This window comes from Gadus macrocephalus, chromosome 17 (assembly GCF_031168955.1).
Source record: "Gadus macrocephalus chromosome 17, ASM3116895v1".
NCBI lineage: Eukaryota > Metazoa > Chordata > Actinopteri > Gadiformes > Gadidae > Gadus > Gadus macrocephalus.
In genome coordinates, this window is record NC_082398.1 from 82,458 (window position 1) to 102,172 (window position 19,715).

At 48.9% G+C, this 19,715-nt stretch overlaps 1 protein-coding gene across 14 annotated transcripts in view; it reads left to right on the top strand.

The window, feature by feature from the left end:
* The window catches only part of ank2b (ankyrin 2b, neuronal), a 141,862-nt gene that overhangs the window by 75,138 nt on the left and 47,009 nt on the right, over positions 1-19,715 (top strand). For all 14 annotated transcript variants that reach the window (XR_009522614.1, XM_060035477.1, XM_060035485.1 and 11 more), the window contains 11 exons: positions 568-666; positions 6,289-6,387; positions 6,587-6,685; positions 7,947-8,144; positions 9,849-9,947; positions 11,643-11,741; positions 13,281-13,478; positions 13,557-13,655; positions 13,780-13,878; positions 18,222-18,320; positions 18,919-19,017. Coding sequence is in view for 13 of the 14 variants with exons in the window: in XM_060035477.1 (XP_059891460.1) it covers positions 568-666; positions 6,289-6,387; positions 6,587-6,685; positions 7,947-8,144; positions 9,849-9,947; positions 11,643-11,741; positions 13,281-13,478; positions 13,557-13,655; positions 13,780-13,878; positions 18,222-18,320; positions 18,919-19,017 (1,287 nt within the window). In the remaining variant the exon portion in view is untranslated. The remainder of the gene's footprint in view (positions 1-567; positions 667-6,288; positions 6,388-6,586; positions 6,686-7,946; positions 8,145-9,848; positions 9,948-11,642; positions 11,742-13,280; positions 13,479-13,556; positions 13,656-13,779; positions 13,879-18,221; positions 18,321-18,918; positions 19,018-19,715) is intronic.

The window sequence follows — 19,715 nt, forward strand, 5'->3', positions numbered from 1 at the left end:
AGCAGGGTGCATCATGGGACGTCCCGGTAGGGGGACCAGGGGGCATCATGGGATGTCCCGGTAGGGGGAGCAGGGGCATCATGGGACGTCCCGGTAGGGGGAGCAGGGTGCATGATGGGACGTCCCGGTAGGGGGAGCAGGGTGCATCATGGGACGTCCCGGTAGGAGGAGCAGGGGCATCATGGGACGTCCCGGTAGGGGGAGCAGGGTGCATCATGGGACGTCCCGGTAGGGGGAGCAGGGTGCATGATGGGATGTCCCGGTAGGGGGAGCAGGGTGCATCATGGGACGTCCCGGTAGGGGGAGCAGGGTGCATGATGGGACGTCCCGGTAGGGGGAGCAGGGTGCATGATGGGATGTCCCGGTAGGGGGAGCGGGGGCATCATGGGACGTCCCGGTAGGGGGAGCAGGGTGCATGATGGGACGTCCCGGTAGGGGGAGCAGGGTGCATGATGGGATGTCCCGGTAGGGGGAGCAGGGGGCATGATGGGATGTCCCGATAGGGGGAGCAGGGGGCATGATGGGATGTCCTGGACCCTCACTCGGTATTGCTCTGTTGACCCGCAGAACGGATTCACGCCACTGCACATCGCCTGCAAGAAGAACCGGGTGAAGGTGATGGAGCTGCTGGTGAAGTACGGAGCCTCCATCCAGGCCATCACAGAGGTAGGAGGGGTGGGTGTGTGTGAGCGTGTATCTGTATGTGTGTGTGTGTGTGTGTGTGTGTGTGTGTGTGTGTGTGTGTGTGTGTACCTGTAGCCTCTGAGCGTGCCCTGATGGAGACTCTGGTAGTGTTGATTGTAATAATAATAATAATTCATTTTATTTGAGGGCCAGCCAGTCAGTTTCGTTCTCGGTGGGTGCTGGGCTCCGCCAGGGCTGCGCCTTGTCACCAATCCTGTTTGTGATATACATGGACAGGATATCGAGGCGTAGTCGTGGTGTGGAGGGGTTGCAGTTCGGTGGCCTGAGGATCTCGTCACTGCTTTTTGCAGATGATGTGGTCCTCATGGGATCATCGGCCTGTGACCTTCAGCACTCACTGGATCGGCTGGCGGCCGAGTGTGAAGCGGCTGGGATGAGGATCAGCACCGCTAAATCTGAGGCCATGACTCTTAGCAGGAAACCGATGGATTGCTTACTCCGGGTAGGAAATGAGTCCTTTGCCCAAGTGAAGGAGTTCAAGTACCTCGGGGTCTGTTTCGCGAGTGAGGGTACTATGGAACGTGAGATTGGCCGGAGAATCGGAGCAGCGGGGGCGGTATTGCGTTCGCTTTACCGCACCGTTGTAACGAAAAGAGAGCTGAGCCGCAAGGCAAAGCTCTCGATCTACCGGTCGATCTTCGTTCCTATCCTCACCTATGGTCATGAGGGCTGGGTGATGACCGAAAGGACGAGATCGCGGGTACAAGCGGCCGAGATGAGTTTTCTCAGAAGGGTGGTTGGCGTCTCCCTTAGGGATAGGGTGAGAAGCTCAGCCATCTGTGAGGAACTCGGATTAGAGCCGCTGCTCCTTTACTTAGAAAGGAGTCAGCTGAGGTGGTTCGGGCATCTGGTAAGGATGCCCACTGGGCGCCTTCCTTGGGATGTGTTTCAGGCACGTCCAGTGGGGAGGAGACCTCATAGTGTTGATGGTGACAGTGATAGTGTTGATGGTGATAGTGTTGATGGTGACAGTGATAGTGTTGATGGTGACTGATAGTGTTGATGGTGACAGTGATAGTGTTGATGGTGACAGTGATAGTGTTGATGGTGACAGTGATAGTGTTGATGGTGACAGTGATAGTGTTGATGGTGACAGTGATAGTGTTGATGGTGACAGTGATAGTGTTGATGGTGACAGTGATAGTGTTGATGGTGACAGTGATAGTGTTGATGGTGACAGTGATAGTGTTGATGGTGACAGTGATGGTGACAGTGATAGTGTTGATGGTGACAGTGATAGTGTTGATGGTGACAGTGATAGTGTTGATGGTGACAGTGATAGTGTTGATGGTGACAGTGATAGTGTTGATGGTGACAGTGATAGTGTTGATGGTGACAGTGATGGTGTTGATGGTGACAGTGATAGTGTTGATGGTGACAGTGATAGTGTTGATGGTGACAGTGATAGTGTTGATGGTGACAGTGATAGTGTTGATGGTGACAGTGATAGTGTTGATGGTGACAGTGATAGTGTTGATGGTGACAGTGATAGTGTTGATGGTGACAGTGATAGTGTTGATGGTGACAGTGATAGTGTTGATGGTGACAGTGATGGTGTTGATGGTGACAGTGATAGTGTTGATGGTGACAGTGATAGTGTTGATGGTGACAGTGATAGTGTTGATGGTGACAGTGATAGTGTTGATGGTGACAGTGATAGTGTTGATGGTGATAGTGATAGTGTTGATGGTGACAGTGATAGTGTTGATGGTGACAGTGATAGTGTTGATGGTGACAGTGATAGTGTTGATGGTGATTGTGTTGATGGTGACAGTGATAGTGTTGATGGTGACAGTGACAGTGATGGTGTTGATGGGGACAGTGATAGTGTTGATGGTGACAGTGATAGTGTTGATGGTGACAGTGATAGTGTTGATGATGACAGTGATAGTGTTGATGGTGACAGTGATAGTGTTGATGGTGACAGTGATAGTGTTGATGGTGACAGTGATAGTGTTGATGGTGACAGTGATAGTGTTGATGGTGACAGTGATAGAGTTGATGGTGACAGTGATAGTGTTGATGGTGACAGTGATAGTGTTGATGGTGACAGTGATAGTGTTGATGGTGACAGTGATAGTGTTGATGGTGACAGTGATAGTGTTGATGGTGACAGTGATAGTGTTGATGGTGACAGTGATAGTGTTGATGGTGACAGTGATAGTGTTGATGGTGACAGTGATAGTGTTGATGGTGACAGTGATAGTGTTGATGGTGACAGTGATAGTGTTGATGGTGACAGTGATAGTGTTGATGGTGACAGTGACAGTGATGGTGTTGATGGGGACAGTGATAGTGTTGATGGTGACAGTGATAGTGTTGATGGTGACAGTGATAGTGTTGATGGTGACAGTGATAGTGTTGATGGTGACAGTGATAGTGTTGATGGTGACAGTGACAGTGATGGTGTTGATGGGGACAGTGATAGTGTTGATGGTGACAGTGATAGTGATGGTGTTGATGGGGACAGTGATGGTGTTGATGGGGACAGTGATAGTGTTGATGGTGACAGTGATAGTGTTGATGGTGACAGTGATAGTGTTGATGGTGACAGTGATAGTGTTGATGGTGACAGTGATAGTGTTGATGGTGACAGTGATAGTGTTGATGATGACAGTGATAGTGTTGATGGTGACAGTGATAGTGTTGATGGTGACAGTGATGGTGTTGATGGTGACAGTGATGGTGTTGATGGTGACAGTGATAGTGTTGATGGTGACAGTGATAGTGTTGATGGTGACAGTGATAGTGTTGATGGTGACAGTGATAGTGTTGATGGTGACAGTGATAGTGTTGATGGTGACAGTGATAGTGTTGATGGTGACAGTGATAGTGTTGATGGTGACAGTGATAGTGTTGATGGTGACAGTGATAGTGTTGATGGTGACAGTGATAGTGTTGATGGTGACAGTGATAGTGTTGATGGTGACAGTGATAGTGTTGATGGTGACAGTGATAGTGTTGATGGTGACAGTGATAGTGTTGATGGTGACAGTGATAGTGTTGATGGTGACAGTGATAGTGTTGATGGTGACAGTGATAGTGTTGATGGTGATTGTGTTGATGGTGACAGTGATAGTGTTGATGGTGACAGTGATAGTGATGGTGTTGATGGGGACAGTGATGGTGTTGATGGGGACAGTGATAGTGTTGATGGTGACAGTGATAGTGTTGATGGTGACAGTGATAGTGTTGATGGTGACAGTGATAGTGTTGATGGTGACAGTGATAGTGTTGATGGTGACAGTGATAGTGTTGATGGTGACAGTGATAGTGTTGATGGTGACAGTGATGGTGTTGATGGTGACAGTGATAGTGTTGATGGTGACAGTGATAGTGTTGATGGTGACAGTGATAGTGTTGATGGTGACAGTGATAGTGTTGATGATGACAGTGATAGTGTTGATGGTGACAGTGATAGTGTTGATGGTGACAGTGATAGTGTTGATGGTGACAGTGATAGTGTTGATGGTGACAGTGATAGTGTTGATGGTGACAGTGATGGTGACAGTGATAGTGTTGATGGTGACAGTGATAGTGTTGATGGTGACAGTGATGGTGTTGATGGTGACAGTGATAGTGTTGATGGTGACAGTGATAGTGTTGATGGTGACAGTGATAGTGTTGATGGTGACAGTGATGGTGTTGATGGTGACAGTGATAGTGTTGATGGTGACAGTGATGGTGACAGTGATGGTGACAGTGATAGTGTTGATGGTGACAGTGATGGTGACAGTGATAGTGTTGATGGTGACAGTGATAGTGTTGATGGTGACAGTGATGGTGACAGTGATAGTGTTGATGGTGACAGTGATAGTGTTGATGGTGACAGTGATAGTGTTGATGGTGACAGTGATAGTGTTGATGGTGACAGTGATGGTGACAGTGATAGTGTTGATGGTGACAGTGATGGTGACAGTGATGGTGACAGTGATAGTGTTGATGGTGACAGTGATGGTGACAGTGATGGTGACAGTGATGGTGACAGTGATAGTGTTGATGGTGACAGTGATGGTGACAGTGATAGTGTTGATGGTGACAGTGATGGTGACAGTGATGGTGACAGTGATAGTGTTGATGGTGACAGTGATGGTGACAGTGATAGTGTTGATGGTGACAGTGATAGTGTTGATGGTGACAGTGATAGTGTTGATGGGGACAGTGATAGTGTTGATGGTGACAGTGATAGTGTTGATGGTGACAGTGATAGTGTTGATGGTGACAGTGATAGTGTTGATGGTGACAGTGATAGTGTTGATGGTGACAGTGATAGTGTTGATGGTGACAGTGATAGTGTTGATGGTGACAGTGATAGTGTTGATGGTGACAGTGATGGTGACAGTGATAGTGTTGATGGTGACAGTGATAGTGTTGATGGTGACAGTGATAGTGTTGATGGTGACAGTGATAGTGTTGATGGTGACAGTGATAGTGTTGATGGTGACAGTGATAGTGTTGATGGTGACAGTGATAGTGTTGATGGTGACAGTGATAGTGTTGATGGTGACAGTGATGGTGTTGATGGTGACAGTGATAGTGTTGATGGTGACAGTGATAGTGTTGATGGTGACAGTGATAGTGTTGATGGTGACAGTGATAGTGTTGATGGTGACAGTGATAGTGTTGATGGTGACAGTGATAGTGTTGATGGTGACAGTGATAGTGTTGATGGTGACAGTGATAGTGTTGATGGTGACAGTGATAGTGTTGATGGTGACAGTGATAGTGTTGATGGTGACAGTGATAGTGTTGATGGTGACAGTGATGGTGACAGTGATGGTGTTGATGGTGACAGTGATAGTGTTGATGGTGACAGTGATAGTGTTGATGGTGACAGTGATAGTGTTGATGGTGACAGTGACAGTGATGGTGTTGATGGGGACAGTGATAGTGTTGATGGTGACAGTGATAGTGTTGATGGTGACAGTGATAGTGTTGATGGTGACAGTGATAGTGTTGATGGTGACAGTGATAGTGTTGATGGTGACAGTGATAGTGTTGATGGTGACAGTGATAGTGTTGATGGTGACAGTGATAGTGTTGATGGTGACAGTGATAGTGTTGATGGTGACAGTGATAGTGTTGATGGTGACAGTGATAGTGTTGATGGTGACAGTGATAGTGTTGATGGTGACAGTGATAGTGTTGATGGTGACAGTGATAGTGTTGATGGTGACAGTGATAGTGTTGATGGTGACAGTGATAGTGTTGATGGTGACAGTGATAGTGTTGATGGTGACAGTGATAGTGTTGATGGTGACAGTGATAGTGTTGATGGTGACAGTGATAGAGTTGATGGTGACAGTGATGGTGTTGATGGTGACAGTGATAGTGTTGATGGTGACAGTGATAGAGTTGATGGTGACAGTGATGGTGTTGATGGTGACTGATAGTGTTGATGGTGACAGTGATAGTGACAGTAGCTTACTGCTGTTTCTGCCTCTGCAATCCTGTTGCTGGGGACTCATCCTGACCATGGGCCTCAGAGTTTATCCACCAGCGTCTCAACTCTGCTCCCCGTCCTGCTCATGCTGTCTCACAGTGTGCCTCTCTCCTCTGTGCGTGTGTGTGTGTGTGTTTCAGTCGGGTCTGACCCCGGTCCACGTGGCGGCCTTCATGGGCCACCTGAACATCGTCCTGCTGCTGCTGCAGAACGGAGCCTCCGCCGATATCAGCAACATCGTGAGCCTAAAGCACACACCCACACACCCACACACTCACACAGCTATTAACGAACCAGGAAGAGGTTCTGATCAATCTGACCAATAAGGAAGAGATAGTGATCCATGTGACCAATCATTAGGAGGTAGTGACCAGTCAGGAGGAGGTAGTGACCATGTGACCCGTCAGGGGGAGGTGCTGATGTGTGCTCTGTGTGCAGCGGGGGGAGACGGCCCTCCACATGGCAGCACGGGCCGGCCAGGTGGAGGTGGTGCGCTGCCTGCTGAGGAACGGAGCAATGGTGGATGCCAGAGCCAGGGTACGACCCTCTAACCCCCGCCACCTTACAACCTCACGACCACGCGATCCCCGACCCTGCGACCCCACGACCCCCGACCCAACGACCCCGTGACCCCACGACCCTGTGACCCCACGACCCTACGACCCAGTGACCCCACGACCCCCGACCCTGTGACCTCGCGACTCCACGACCCTGCGACCCCGCAACCCTGCGACCCCGCAACCTCATGACCCCTGACCCCACAACTCTGTGACCCCCCGACCCCGTGACCCTGCGACCCCGCGCCCCCTGACCCCACGGACTCACGACCCCACTATCCCACGACCCCGCAACCCCAAGACCCCATGACCCCTCGACCCAACGACCCCACAAACACTGTTATATTCCTCGTAATTACTCGACATATGACGATGATGATGGTGATGATGATGATGGTGGTGATGATGATGGTGGTGATAATGATGATGATGATGATGATGATGGTGGTGATGCTGATGATGATGATGATCGGGTGATGGTGATGATGATGATGATGTTGATGATGGTGATGATGGTGATGATGATGATGATGATGATGGTGGTGATGGTGATGATGATGATGATGATGATGGTGGTGATGGTGATGATGATGATGATGATGATGGTGGTGATGGTGATGATGATGATGATCGGGTGATGGTGATGATGATGATGTTGATGATGGTGATGATGGTGATGATGATGATGATGGTGGTGATGGTGATGGTGGTGATGATGATGGTGATGATGGTGATGGTGGTGATGATGATGATGATGATGATGGTGATGATGATGATGATGATGATGATGGTGGTGGTGATGGTGGTGATGGTGGTGATGATGATGATCGGGTGATGGTGATGATGATGATGTTGATGATGGTGATGATGGTGATGATGATGATGATGGTGGTGATGGTGATGGTGGTGATGATGATGGTGATGGTGGTGATGATGATGATGATGATGATGATGATGATGATGGTGATGGTGATGATGATGATGGTGGTGATGGTGGTGATGGTGATAATGATGATGATGATGGTGATGATGATGATGGTGGTGATGGTGGTGATGATGATGGTGATGATGGTGATGGTGGTGATGGTGATGATGATGGTGATGATGGTGATGGTGGTGATGATGATGGTGATGATGATGATGATGATGATGATGATGATGATGGTGATGATGGTGATGGTGGTGATGATGATGATGATGATGGTGATGATGATGAAGATGAGGCCTCCTTGTGGCTCCAGGAGGACCAGACTCCGCTCCACATCGCCGCCCGTCTGGGGAAGACGGAGATTGTGCAGCTGCTGCTGCAGCACATGGCGCACCCCGACGCGCCCACCGCCAACGGCCACACCCCCCTGCACATCTCCGCCCGCGAGGGCCAGCTGGAGACTGCCTCCGTGCTGCTGGAGGCCGGGGCCTCGCACTCCATGGCCACCAAGGTACCGGAACCCCAGACACAGTCTGACCAGGACCCCCAGACACAGGTCTGACCAGGACCCCCAGACACAGGTCTGACCAGGACCCCCAGACACAGGTCTGACCAGGACCCCCAGACACAGGTCTGACCAGGACCCCCAGACACAGGTCTGACCAGGACCCCCAGACACAGGTCTAACCCTAACCCTCTCTGTGCCAGACAGACAGGTGTCCAAACAGGCTGTTCATTCTGATGTCTTTATTAATTGATGTCTTTGTTATAACGTGTATCTTTATTAATTGATGTCTTTGTCATATTGTGTGTCTTTATTAATTGATGTCTTTGTTATAATGTGTTTCTTTATTCATTGATATCTTCATTATATGTATTATATTATATTATTGTCTCTTGTATCGCTGTGTGCGTCTAAACCACTCCCTACTCCGGGCCGTGCGTTTCCCTTTAGCTCTCAACCATCAGCAGACAAAAGAAGGGCTGGGTAGTCTGGTAAACACCCGGTCATGTGACCGCCACAGTCACATGACTCGGCTGATGTTTCACCAAGCGTGTTCATTCCGCCCTCTGGTGGCAGGAATATGAAGTGCGGTTCAGAAAGCATGTCGAGGAAACAAGACAACATGCTTCCTTCCTTCCTTCCTCAGTGTCTGTGCTCCTCCTGCTCCTTGTCCCCTTGTCTCCTTGTCTCATCAGTCTCTGTGTTCCTCATGCTCCTTGTCTCCTCATGCTCCTTGTCTCCTTGTCTCTTCAGTCTCTGTGCTCCTTGTCTCCTTGTCTCTTCAGTCTCTGTGCTCCTTGTCTCCTTGTCTCCTCAGTCTCTGTGCTCCTTGTCTCCTTGTCTCCTCAGTCTCTGTGCTCCTAGTCTCCTTGTCTCCTCAGTGTCTGTGCTCCTTGTCTCCTTGTCGCCTCAGTGTCTGTGCTCCTTGTCGGCTCAGTGTCTGTTCTCCTTGTCTCCTTGTCGCCTCAGTGTCTGTGCTCCTTGTCTCCTTGTCTCCTCAGTGTCTGTGCTCCTCCTTCTCCTTGTCTCCTCAGTGTCTGTGCTCCTTGTCTCCTTGACTCCTCAGTGTCTGTGCTCCTCCTTCTCCTTGTCTCCTCAGTGTCTGTGCTCCTTTTCTCCTTGTCGCCTCAGTGTCTGTGCTCCTTGTCTCCTTGTCTCCTCAGTGTCTGTGCTCCTCCTTCTCCTTGTCTCCTCAGTGTCTGTGCTCCTTGTCTCCTTGACTCCTCAGTGTCTGTGCTCCTCCTTCTCCTTGTCTCCTCAGTGTCTGCTCCTTTTCTCCTTGTCGCCTCAGTGTCTGTGCTCCTTGTCGGCTCAGTGTCTGTTCTCCTTGTCTCCTTGTCGCCTCAGTGTCTGTGCTCCTTGTCTCCTTGTCTCCTCAGTGTCTGTGCTCCTCCTTCTCCTTGTCTCCTTGTCGCCTCAGTGTCTGTGCTCCTTGTCTCCTTGTCTCCTCAGTGTCTGTGCTCCTCCTTCTCCTTGTCTCCTCAGTGTCTGTGCTCCTTGTCTCCTTGACTCCTCAGTGTCTGTGCTCCTCCTTCTCCTTGTCTCCTCAGTGTCTGTTCTCCTTGTCTCCTTGTCGCCTCAGTGTCTGTGCTCCTTGTCTCCTTGTCTCCTCAGTGTCTGTGCTCCTCCTTCTCCTTGTCTCCTTGTCTCCTTGCCTCCTCATTCTGTGTTCTCCTCATGCTCCTCCTTGTCTCCTTGTCTCCTCCTCAGAAAGGGTTCACTCCGCTCCACGTCGCCTCTAAGTACGGCCGTCTGGACCTGGCCGCCCTGCTCCTCTCCCGACGCGCCGCCCCCGATGCTGCGGGCAAGGTGTGACATCACCCCCCCCACAGGTCCTCCATCGTACAGTGAAGTACTGTATACTGAGTACTGTATACTGAGAGTACTGTACACTGAGAGTACTGTACACTGAGAGTACTGCATACTGAGAGTACTGTACACTGAGAGTACTGTACACTGAGAGTACTGTACACTGAGAGTACTGTATACTGAGAGTACTGCATACTGAGAGTACTGTATACTGAGAGTACTGTACACTGAGAGTACTGTATACTGAGAGTACTGTACACTGAGAGTACTGTACACTGAGAGTACTGTATACTGAGAGTACTGTATACTGAGAGTACTGCATACTGAGAGTACTGTACACTGAGAGTACTGTATACTGAGAGTACTGTATACTGAGAGTACTGCATACTGAGAGTACTGTACACTGAGAGTACTGTATACTGAGAGTACTGTACACTGAGAGTACTGTATACTGAGAGTACTGTATACTGAGAGTACTGTATACTGAGAGTACTGCATACTGAGAGTACTGTATACTGAGAGTACTGTACACTGAGAGTACTGTACACTGAGAGTACTGTATACTGAGGGTACTGTATACTGAGAGTACTGCATACTGAGAGTACTGTACACTGAGAGTACTGTATACTGAGAGTACTGTACACTGAGAGTACTGTATACTGAGAGTACTGTATACTGAGAGTACTGTACACTGAGAGTACTGTATACTGAGAGTACTGTATACTGAGAGTACTGCATACTGAGAGTACTGTACACTGAGAGTACTGTATACTGAGAGTACTGTATACTGAGAGTACTGCATACTGAAAGTACTGCATACTGAGAGTACTGTATACTGAGGGTACTGTATCCTGAGAGTACTGTATACTGAGAGTACTGTATACTGAAAGTACTGTATACTGAGGGTACTGTATACTGATAGTACTGTATACTGAGAGTACTGTATACTGAGGGTACTGTATGCTGAGGGTACTGTATACTGAGAGTACTGTATACTGATAGTACTGTATACTGAGGGTACTGTGCTGAGAGTACTGTATACTGAGAGCAGACCTCCTGAGTACTGTATACTGAGAGTACTGTATACTGAGGATACTGTAATATTGAGAGTACTGTATACTGAGGGTACTGTATACTGAGAGTACTGTAATACTGAGAGTACTGTAATACTGACAGTACTGTATACTGAGAAAAGACATCCTGTTAATTTAAATTCCTTCACCTTAACTCTTTTGAAGTGTTTCATGTTCTATTGTCCACTAATGATCAGGTGTTCCCCTGTGATGAATCTCCTGATATATATACATAGAATAACCACAACATATCACATTCTCTGTTACGTACCTCTAGATATATATACATAGAATAACCACAACATATCACATTCTCTGTTATGTACCTCTAGATATATATACATAGAATAACCACAACATATCACATTCTCTGTTACGTACCTCTAGATATATATACATAGAATAACCACAACAGACAACATTCTCTGTTACGTACCTCTAGATATATATACATAGAATAACCACAACATATCACATTCTCTGTTATGTACCTCTAGATATATAAACATAATGCATACCTTCGTAACCCTCATGACATCACTTACAACATGTCCATCAGACTGGTGTCAGTGCAGCTAACCGCTAAGCGCTAAGCTAACCTAAGCTAACCTGCTCTGCACAGAACGGCCTAACCCCGCTGCACGTGGCCGCGCACTACGACCACCAACAGGTGGCGCTGCTGCTGCTGGACAAGGGGGCATCGCCCCTCGCCACCGCCAAGGTGAGGGTCCCCCCTACGACCTTGGGGGGGCGTGCCTGTGTCTGCATGTGTCTGTGTCGTATGTATGTCAAGTGAACAGTATCCTTCACAACCACACTCAGCCACTCACCAAGGAGTAGGAGTGTGTCAGTGTGTGTAGTAGTGTGTTAGTGTGTCAGTGTGTGTAGTAGTGTGTCAGTGTGTCAGTGTGTGTGTCAGTGTGTCAGTGTGTCAGTGTGTGTCAGTGTGTGTGTGTCAGTGTGTCAGTGTGTCAGTGTGTGTCTGTGTGTGTCTGTGTGTCAGTGTGTCTGTGTGTCAGTGTGTCTGTGTGTGTCTGTGTGTCAGTGTGTCAGTGTGTGTGTCAGTGTGTCAGTGTGTGTCAGTGTGTCAGTGTGTGTGTCAGTGTGTGTCAGTGTGTCAGTGTGTGTCAGTGTGTCAGTGTGTGTGTCAGTGTGTCAGTGTGTGTCAGTGTGTGTGTGTGTGTGTCAGTGTGTCAGTGTGTGTGTCAGTGTGTGTCAGTGTGTCAGTGTGTCAGTGTGTGTCTGTGTGTCAGTGTGTGTCAGATTGTCAGTGTGTCAGTGTGTCAGTGTGTCAGTGTGTGTCTGTGTGTCTGTGTGTCAGTGTGTCAGTGTGCCTGTGTGTCTGTGTGTCAGTGTGTGTCAGTGTGTCAGTGTGTGTCAGTGTGTCAGTGTGTGTCTGTGTGTCAGTGTGTCAGTGTGTGTGTGTGTGTCAGTGTGTCAGTGTGTGTGTGTCAGTGTGCCTGTGTGTGTCTGTGTGTCAGTGTGTCAGTGTGTGTGTGTGTGTCAGTGTGCCTGTGTGTCTGTGTGTCAGTGTGTGTCAGTGTGTCAGTGTGTGTCAGTGTGTCAGTGTGTGTCTGTGTGTCAGTGTGTGTGTGTGTCAGTGTGCCTGTGTGTCTGTGTGTCAGTGTGTGTCAGTGTGTCAGTGTGTGTCTGTGTGTCAGTGTGTCAGTGTGTGTGTGTGTGTCAGTGTGCCTGTGTGTCTGTGTGTCAGTGTGTGTCAGTGTGTCAGTGTGTCAGTGTGTGTCTGTGTGTCTGTGTGTCAGTGTGTGTGTGTGTCAGTGTGCCTGTGTGTCAGTGTGTGTCAGTGTGTCAGTGTGTCAGTGTGTGTAGTAGTGTGTCAGAGTGTGTCAGTGTGTGTAGTAGATTGTCAGTGTGTCAGTGTGTGTCAGAGTGTGTGTGACCCCTGACCTTACACTCTGACCCCCCAGTGTGTCAGTGTGTGTGACCCCTGACCTTACACTCTGACCCCCCAGTGTGTCAGTGTGTGTGACCCCTGACCTTACATTCTGACCCCCCCGTGTGTCAGTGTGTGTCAGAGTGTGTGTGACCCCTGACCATACACTCTGACCCCCCAGTGTGTCAGTGTGTGTGACCCCTGACCTTACACTCTGACCCCCCCGTGTGTCAGTGTGTGTGACCCCTGACCATACACTCTGACCCCCCAGTGTGTCAGTGTGTGTGACCCCTGACCTTACACTCTGACCCCCCCGTGTGTCAGTGTGTGTGACCCCTGACCTTACACTCTGACCCCCCCTAACAGAACGGCTACACTCCGCTGCACATCGCGGCCAAGAAGAACCAGCTGGAGATGGCGGGGGTGCTGCTGGGCCACGGCGCCCTCCCCCACACCCTGACCCAGCAGGGGGTCACCGCCCTGCACCTCGCCGCCCAGGAGGGCCACGCCCACATGGCCGCCCTGCTGCTGAGCAAGGCAGCGCAGCCCAACACGGCCACCAAGGTGAGCCCGGGAAGACTCACATCGGATCTGTGCTGCTGTGGGACAATGTTGTGATAGTGTGTGTGTGTGTGTTTCCAGAGCGGCCTGACCTCGCTTCACCTGGCGGCCCAGGAGGACCGAGTGGGCGTGGCCGAGGTCCTCACCCGGCACGGAGCCAACGCCGACCAGCAGACCAAAGTAAAGGCGCTGCGCTCTGCGCATTTGCTTTGAAAATCCATCAATATCCATGTGATCCATTGTGCTGAGGTGAAGCCATGTGCAGGGCGTATGATGGGAGTTAACTGAGGACGTGTTGTTCTAGCTCGGCTACACCCCCCTGATCGTGGCCTGTCACTACGGAAACGCCAAGATGGTTCACTTCCTGCTGCAGAACGGGGCCGGAGTTAACGCCAAGACCAAGGTGCTGTCATGTGATTTATATCATATATCTATATATCTATCTATCTATATATATAAATGTAGATATATCTATAGACATTTATATACCTATATCAATAATTATCTGAGATATATATTTAGATTCATCCATACATATCACTATACAGGGTTTTTTCTAAACAAGGGAACAGGGGCGCTGCGCCCCGATACTCCCGGCGTGCGCCATCCTACCGAAATGCCGACTGAACCTGTCAGACTTGGATCTGTACTTACATGCTGCTGTACAACATACACTATTTCTCAAAACGATCTTTTCTCCGCGAAAATATCCCAACACCACCACCTGACAATGTGTCTGATCCTCAAATAACTTATAATTACTCCAAAAATATTCCGAACCGAATTGGAGTTTCCCAGACCGAGTCGACATGCTAACGTTAAAGTTATTAGCAGCTAGCTAGCTAGCTACTATGTATTTGAATGGGTTTTTGGTCTAGGCGCTAAGATGCTAAGCAAGTATACAAGACCATTCCAGTTCTCTCTGCACAAAGCTACGGGTTCCCTGTTACCAGGGAACCCGTAGCAGGGAAATAAATGGCAGCTGCACGGCCGAATTAGCCCAATAAAAGTGTAGTAACCCAGAGAACCAGCTACAACATAGTTTTCATCCAAACGAGCCGTCTTTAGCTAACGGTGAATTGCATTGGCTTCTACGAGCAGTCGGCTTTCAGCCGCGAGCTTAGGGACCGTCTGCAAAGTGCAAAACTGAATTGCATTGGCTTCTACGAGCAGTCGGCTTTCGGCCGCGAGCTTAGGGACCGTCTGCAAAGTGCAAAACTGAAAACAACAACAATAGTAACATTTCTATAGCGTCGCCATTATTGACTCTAGAGCCCCAAAACTTGTTCCATAGAGGCATGGCACAGGTCTACCATGACTAACGCTACCCTGAACCACCTCCTCAGGATCAGTATTGAGGGGCCTGCAATTGATCAATTTGATTTTGACAAGGCAGTGAGCCATTGGGGCAGTCTCAGGAACAGACGGCTGCTGTTGTGATTTGTCCTACTTAATAAAAGTTTAGCCAATATTTTTTAAATTTGTCGTGTTTATTTACAGGGTAAAGTTGTACAAGTCTACCAAAAGTTGATAGTATTTTAGTTTTTCAGGATGACCACAAGAGCTAGAATTTCTCTCTAAGATAGCTTCAGAATGTACCATTGAATCATTATTTTTTCAAAGGCTTCGCGCCGTGGAAGGGGGAGACCCCCCTTCCACGCCATCCCCCGCCTCGGTCGCATTGCTCCCTCGGCTTTGCGCAGGGGTCTGCTCCCTGCTACTTTTTTTTTCTAGAAAAACCCCTGCTATATATATCACCATATCTATATAGATATTTATAGATGTGGATTCAACTATATACAGTATATAGATCTAGATATGTCTCCTTGTGTTGTAAAAGTTCTCATGCTAAAGGTACCACCAGAGTGTCCCCCACGACACCTAGGGTTAACTCTAACCCTAACCCTAACCCTAACTATATATATAGATCTAGATATGTCTCCTTGTAATGGTAAAGGTACCCCCAAGACACCTAGGGTTAACTCTAACCCTAACCCTAACCCTAACTATATATATAGATCTAGATATGTCTCCTTGTAATGGTAAAGGTACCCCCAAGACACCTAGGGTTAACTCTAACCCTAACCCTAACCCTAACTATATATATAGATCTAGATATGTCTCCTTGTAATGGTAAAGGTACCCCCAAGACACCTAGGGTTAACTCTAACCCTAACCCTAACCCTAACTATATATATAGATCTAGATATGTCTCCTTGTAATGGTAAAGGTACCCCCAAGACACCTAGGGTTAACTCTAACCCTAACCCTAACTATATATATAGATCTAGATATGTCTCCTTGTAATGGTAAAGGTACCCCCAAGACACCTGGTGTGAGATCAGGGTTAGGGTTAGTGAGGTCATGGTCATGGTTAGTGAGGTCATGGTTAGTGAGGTCAGGGTCATGGTTAGTGAGGTCAGGGTCATGGTTAGTGAGGTCAGGGTCATGGTTAGTGAGGTCAGGGTCATGGTTAGTGAGGTCAGGGTCATGGTTAGTGAGATCAGGGTCAGGGTTAGTGAGGTCAGGGTCATGGTTAGTGAGATCAGGGTCATGGTTAGTGAGGTCAGGGTCATGGTTAGTGAGATCAGGGTCATGGTTAGTGAGATCAGGGTCAGGGTTAGTGAGGTCAGGGTCATGGTTAGTGAGATCAGGGTCATGGTTAGTGAGGTCATGGTCATGGTTAGTGAGGTCATGGTTAGTGAGGTCAGGGTCATGGTTAGTGAGGTCAGGGTCATGGTTAGTGAGGTCAGGGTCATGGTTAGTGAGGTCAGGGTCATGGTTAGTGAGATCAGGGTCAGGGTTAGTGAGGTCAGGGTCATGGTTAGTGAGATCAGGGTCATGGTTAGTGAGGTCAGGGTCATGGTTAGTGAGATCAGGGTCATGGTTAGTGAGATCAGGGTCAGGGTTAGTGAGGTCAGGGTCATGGTTAGTGAGATCAGGGTCATGGTTAGTGAGGTCATGGTCATGGTTAGTGAGGTCATGGTTAGTGAGGTCAGGGTCATGGTTAGTGAGGTCAGGGTCATGGTTAGTGAGGTCATGGTCATGGTTAGTGAGGTCATGGTTAGTGAGGTCAGGGTCATGGTTAGTGAGGTCAGGGTCATGGTTAGTGAGGTCAGGGTCATGGTTAGTGAGGTCAGGGTCATGGTTAGTGAGGTCAGGGTCATGGTTAGTGAGATCAGGGTCATGGTTAGTGAGATCAGGGTCAGGGTTAGTGAGGTCAGGGTCATGGTTAGTGAGATCAGGGTCATGGTTAGTGAGGTCAGGGTCATGGTTAGTGAGTGTCCCCCACGACACCTAGGGTTAACTCTAACCCTAACCCTAACCCTAACTATATATATAGATCTAGATATGTCTCCTTGTAATGGTAAAGGTACCCCCAAGACACCTAGGGTTAACTCTAACCCTAACCCTAACTATATATATAGATCTAGATATGTCTCCTTGTAATGGTAAAGGTACCCCCAAGACACCTAGGGTTAACTCTAACCCTAACCCTAACCCTAACCATATATATAGATCTAGATATGTCTCCTTGTAATGGTAAAGGTACCCCCAAGACACCTAGGGTTAACTCTAACCCTAACCCTAACCCTAACTATATATATAGATCTAGATATGTCTCCTTGTAATGGTAAAGGTACCCCCACGACACCTGGTGTGAGATCAGGGTTAGGGTTAGTGAGGTCATGGTCATGGTTAGTGAGGTCATGGTTAGTGAGGTCAGGGTCATGGTTAGTGAGGTCAGGGTCATGGTTAGTGAGATCAGGGTTAGGGTTAGTGAGGTCATGGTCATGGTTAGTGAGGTCATGGTTAGTGAGGTCAGGGTCATGGTTAGTGAGGTCATGGTCATGGTTAGTGAGGTCATGGTTAGTGAGGTCAGGGTCATGGTTAGTGAGGTCAGGGTCATGGTTAGTGAGATCAGGGTTAGGGTTAGTGAGGTCATGGTCATGGTTAGTGAGGTCATGGTTAGTGAGGTCAGGGTCATGGTTAGTGAGGTCAGGGTCATGGTTAGTGAGGTCAGGGTCATGGTTAGTGAGGTCAGGGTCATGGTTAGTGAGATCAGGGTCATGGTTAGTGAGATCAGGGTCAGGGTTAGTGAGGTCAGGGTCATGGTTAGTGAGATCAGGGTCATGGTTAGTGAGGTCAGGGTCATGGTTAGTGAGATCAGGGTCAGGGTTAGTGAGGTCAGGGTCATGGTTAGTGAGATCAGGGTCAGGGTTAGTGAGGTCAGGGTCATGGTTAGTAAGGTCAGGGTCATGGTTAGTGAGGTCAGGGTCATGGTTAGTGAGATCAGGGTCATGGTTAGTGAGATCAGGGTCAGGGTTAGTGAGGTCAGGGTCATGGTTAGTGAGGTCAGGGTCAGGGTTAGTGAGATCAGGGTCATGGTTAGTGAGGTCAGGGTCATGGTTAGTGAGATCAGGGTCAGGGTTAGTGAGGTCAGGGTCAGGGTTAGTGAGATCAGGGTCAGGGTTAGTGAGGTCAGGGTCATGGTTAGTGAGGTCAGGGTCATGGTTAGTGAGGTCAGGGTCATGGTTAGTGAGATCAGGGTCAGGGTTAGTGAGGTCAGGGTCATGGTTAGTGAGATCAGGGTCATGGTTAGTGAGGTCAGGGTCATGGTTAGTGAGGTCAGGGTTAGTGAGGTCATGGTTAGTGAGATCAGGGTTAAGGTTAGGGAGGTCAGGGGTTAGGGTTAGGGAGGTCAGGGTGTCTGAGGTTATAACGTGGTGTGTGTTCTGCCCCCAGAGTGGTTACACTCCCCTCCACCAGGCGGCGCAGCAGGGAAACACTCACATCATCAACCTTCTGCTGCAGGCTGGAGCCAAACCCAACGCCATCACAGTGGTGAGCACACACACACACACACACACACACACACACACACACACACACACACACACACACACACACACACACACACACACACACACACACACACACACACACAGACTCAGACTCACACACACACACACACACAGACTCAGACACACACATACTCACACATACTCACACACACACGCACTCAGATTCACACACACATACTCACACACACACACACACACACACACACACACACACACACTTAGACTCACACTGACACTCAGACTCCAACTCACACACACACACACACACACACACACACACACACTCACACTCAGACACACATACTCACACACACACACGCACACACACACACTCAGACAAACACACACACACACTCAGATTCACACACACATACTCACACACACACACACACACACACACACACACACACACACACACACTCAGACTCACACTGACACTCAGACTCCAACTCACACACACACACACACACACACACACACACACACACACACACACACACACACACACACACTCACACTCACACTCACACACGCTCAGCTGCTCCCTCTGGTCCTGACTGTAGCCCCTCTCTCTGTAGAACGGCAACACAGCGCTGGCCATCGCCCGCAGGCTGGGCTACATCTCAGTGGTGGACACCCTGAGGGTGGTGACGGAGGAGGTCACCACCACCACCACGGTACACACACACACACACACACACCGTGCCATCTGCCAGGTGTGTGTGCCGCGGTGCTTGGAGGACACACAATGTAGCGTTCTGTAGTTTGGCCAGGTGGCGTAGGGCGGGCCAATGGAAGAGGACTTCCTGTCGTCACTATGAATAATAATGAGCGGTCCTTGGTGAATGATAATGAGCGGTCCTTGGTGAATGATAATGAGCGGTCCTTGGTGAATGATAATGAGCGGTCCTTGGTGAATGATAATGAGCGGTCCTCGGTGAATGATAATGAGCGGTCCTTGGTGAATGATAATGAGCGGTCCTTGGTGAATGATAATGAGCGGTCCTTGGTGAATGATAATGAGCGGTCCTAGGTGAATGATAATGAGCGGTCCTCGGTGAATGATAATGAACGGTCCTCGGTGAATGATAATGAGCGGTCCTCGGTGAATGATAATGAGCGGTCCTCGGTGAATGATAATGAGCGGTCCTCTGTGAATGATAATGAGCGGTCCTCGGTGAATGATAATGAGCGGTCCTCGGTGAATGATAATGAGCGGTCCTTGGTGAATGATAATGAGCGGTCCTTGGTGAATGATAATGAGCGGTCCTTGGTGAATGATAATGAGCGGTCCTTGGTGAATGATAATGAGCGGTCCTTGGTGAATGATAATGAGCGGTCCTTGGTGAATGATAATGAGCGGTCCTTGGTGAAT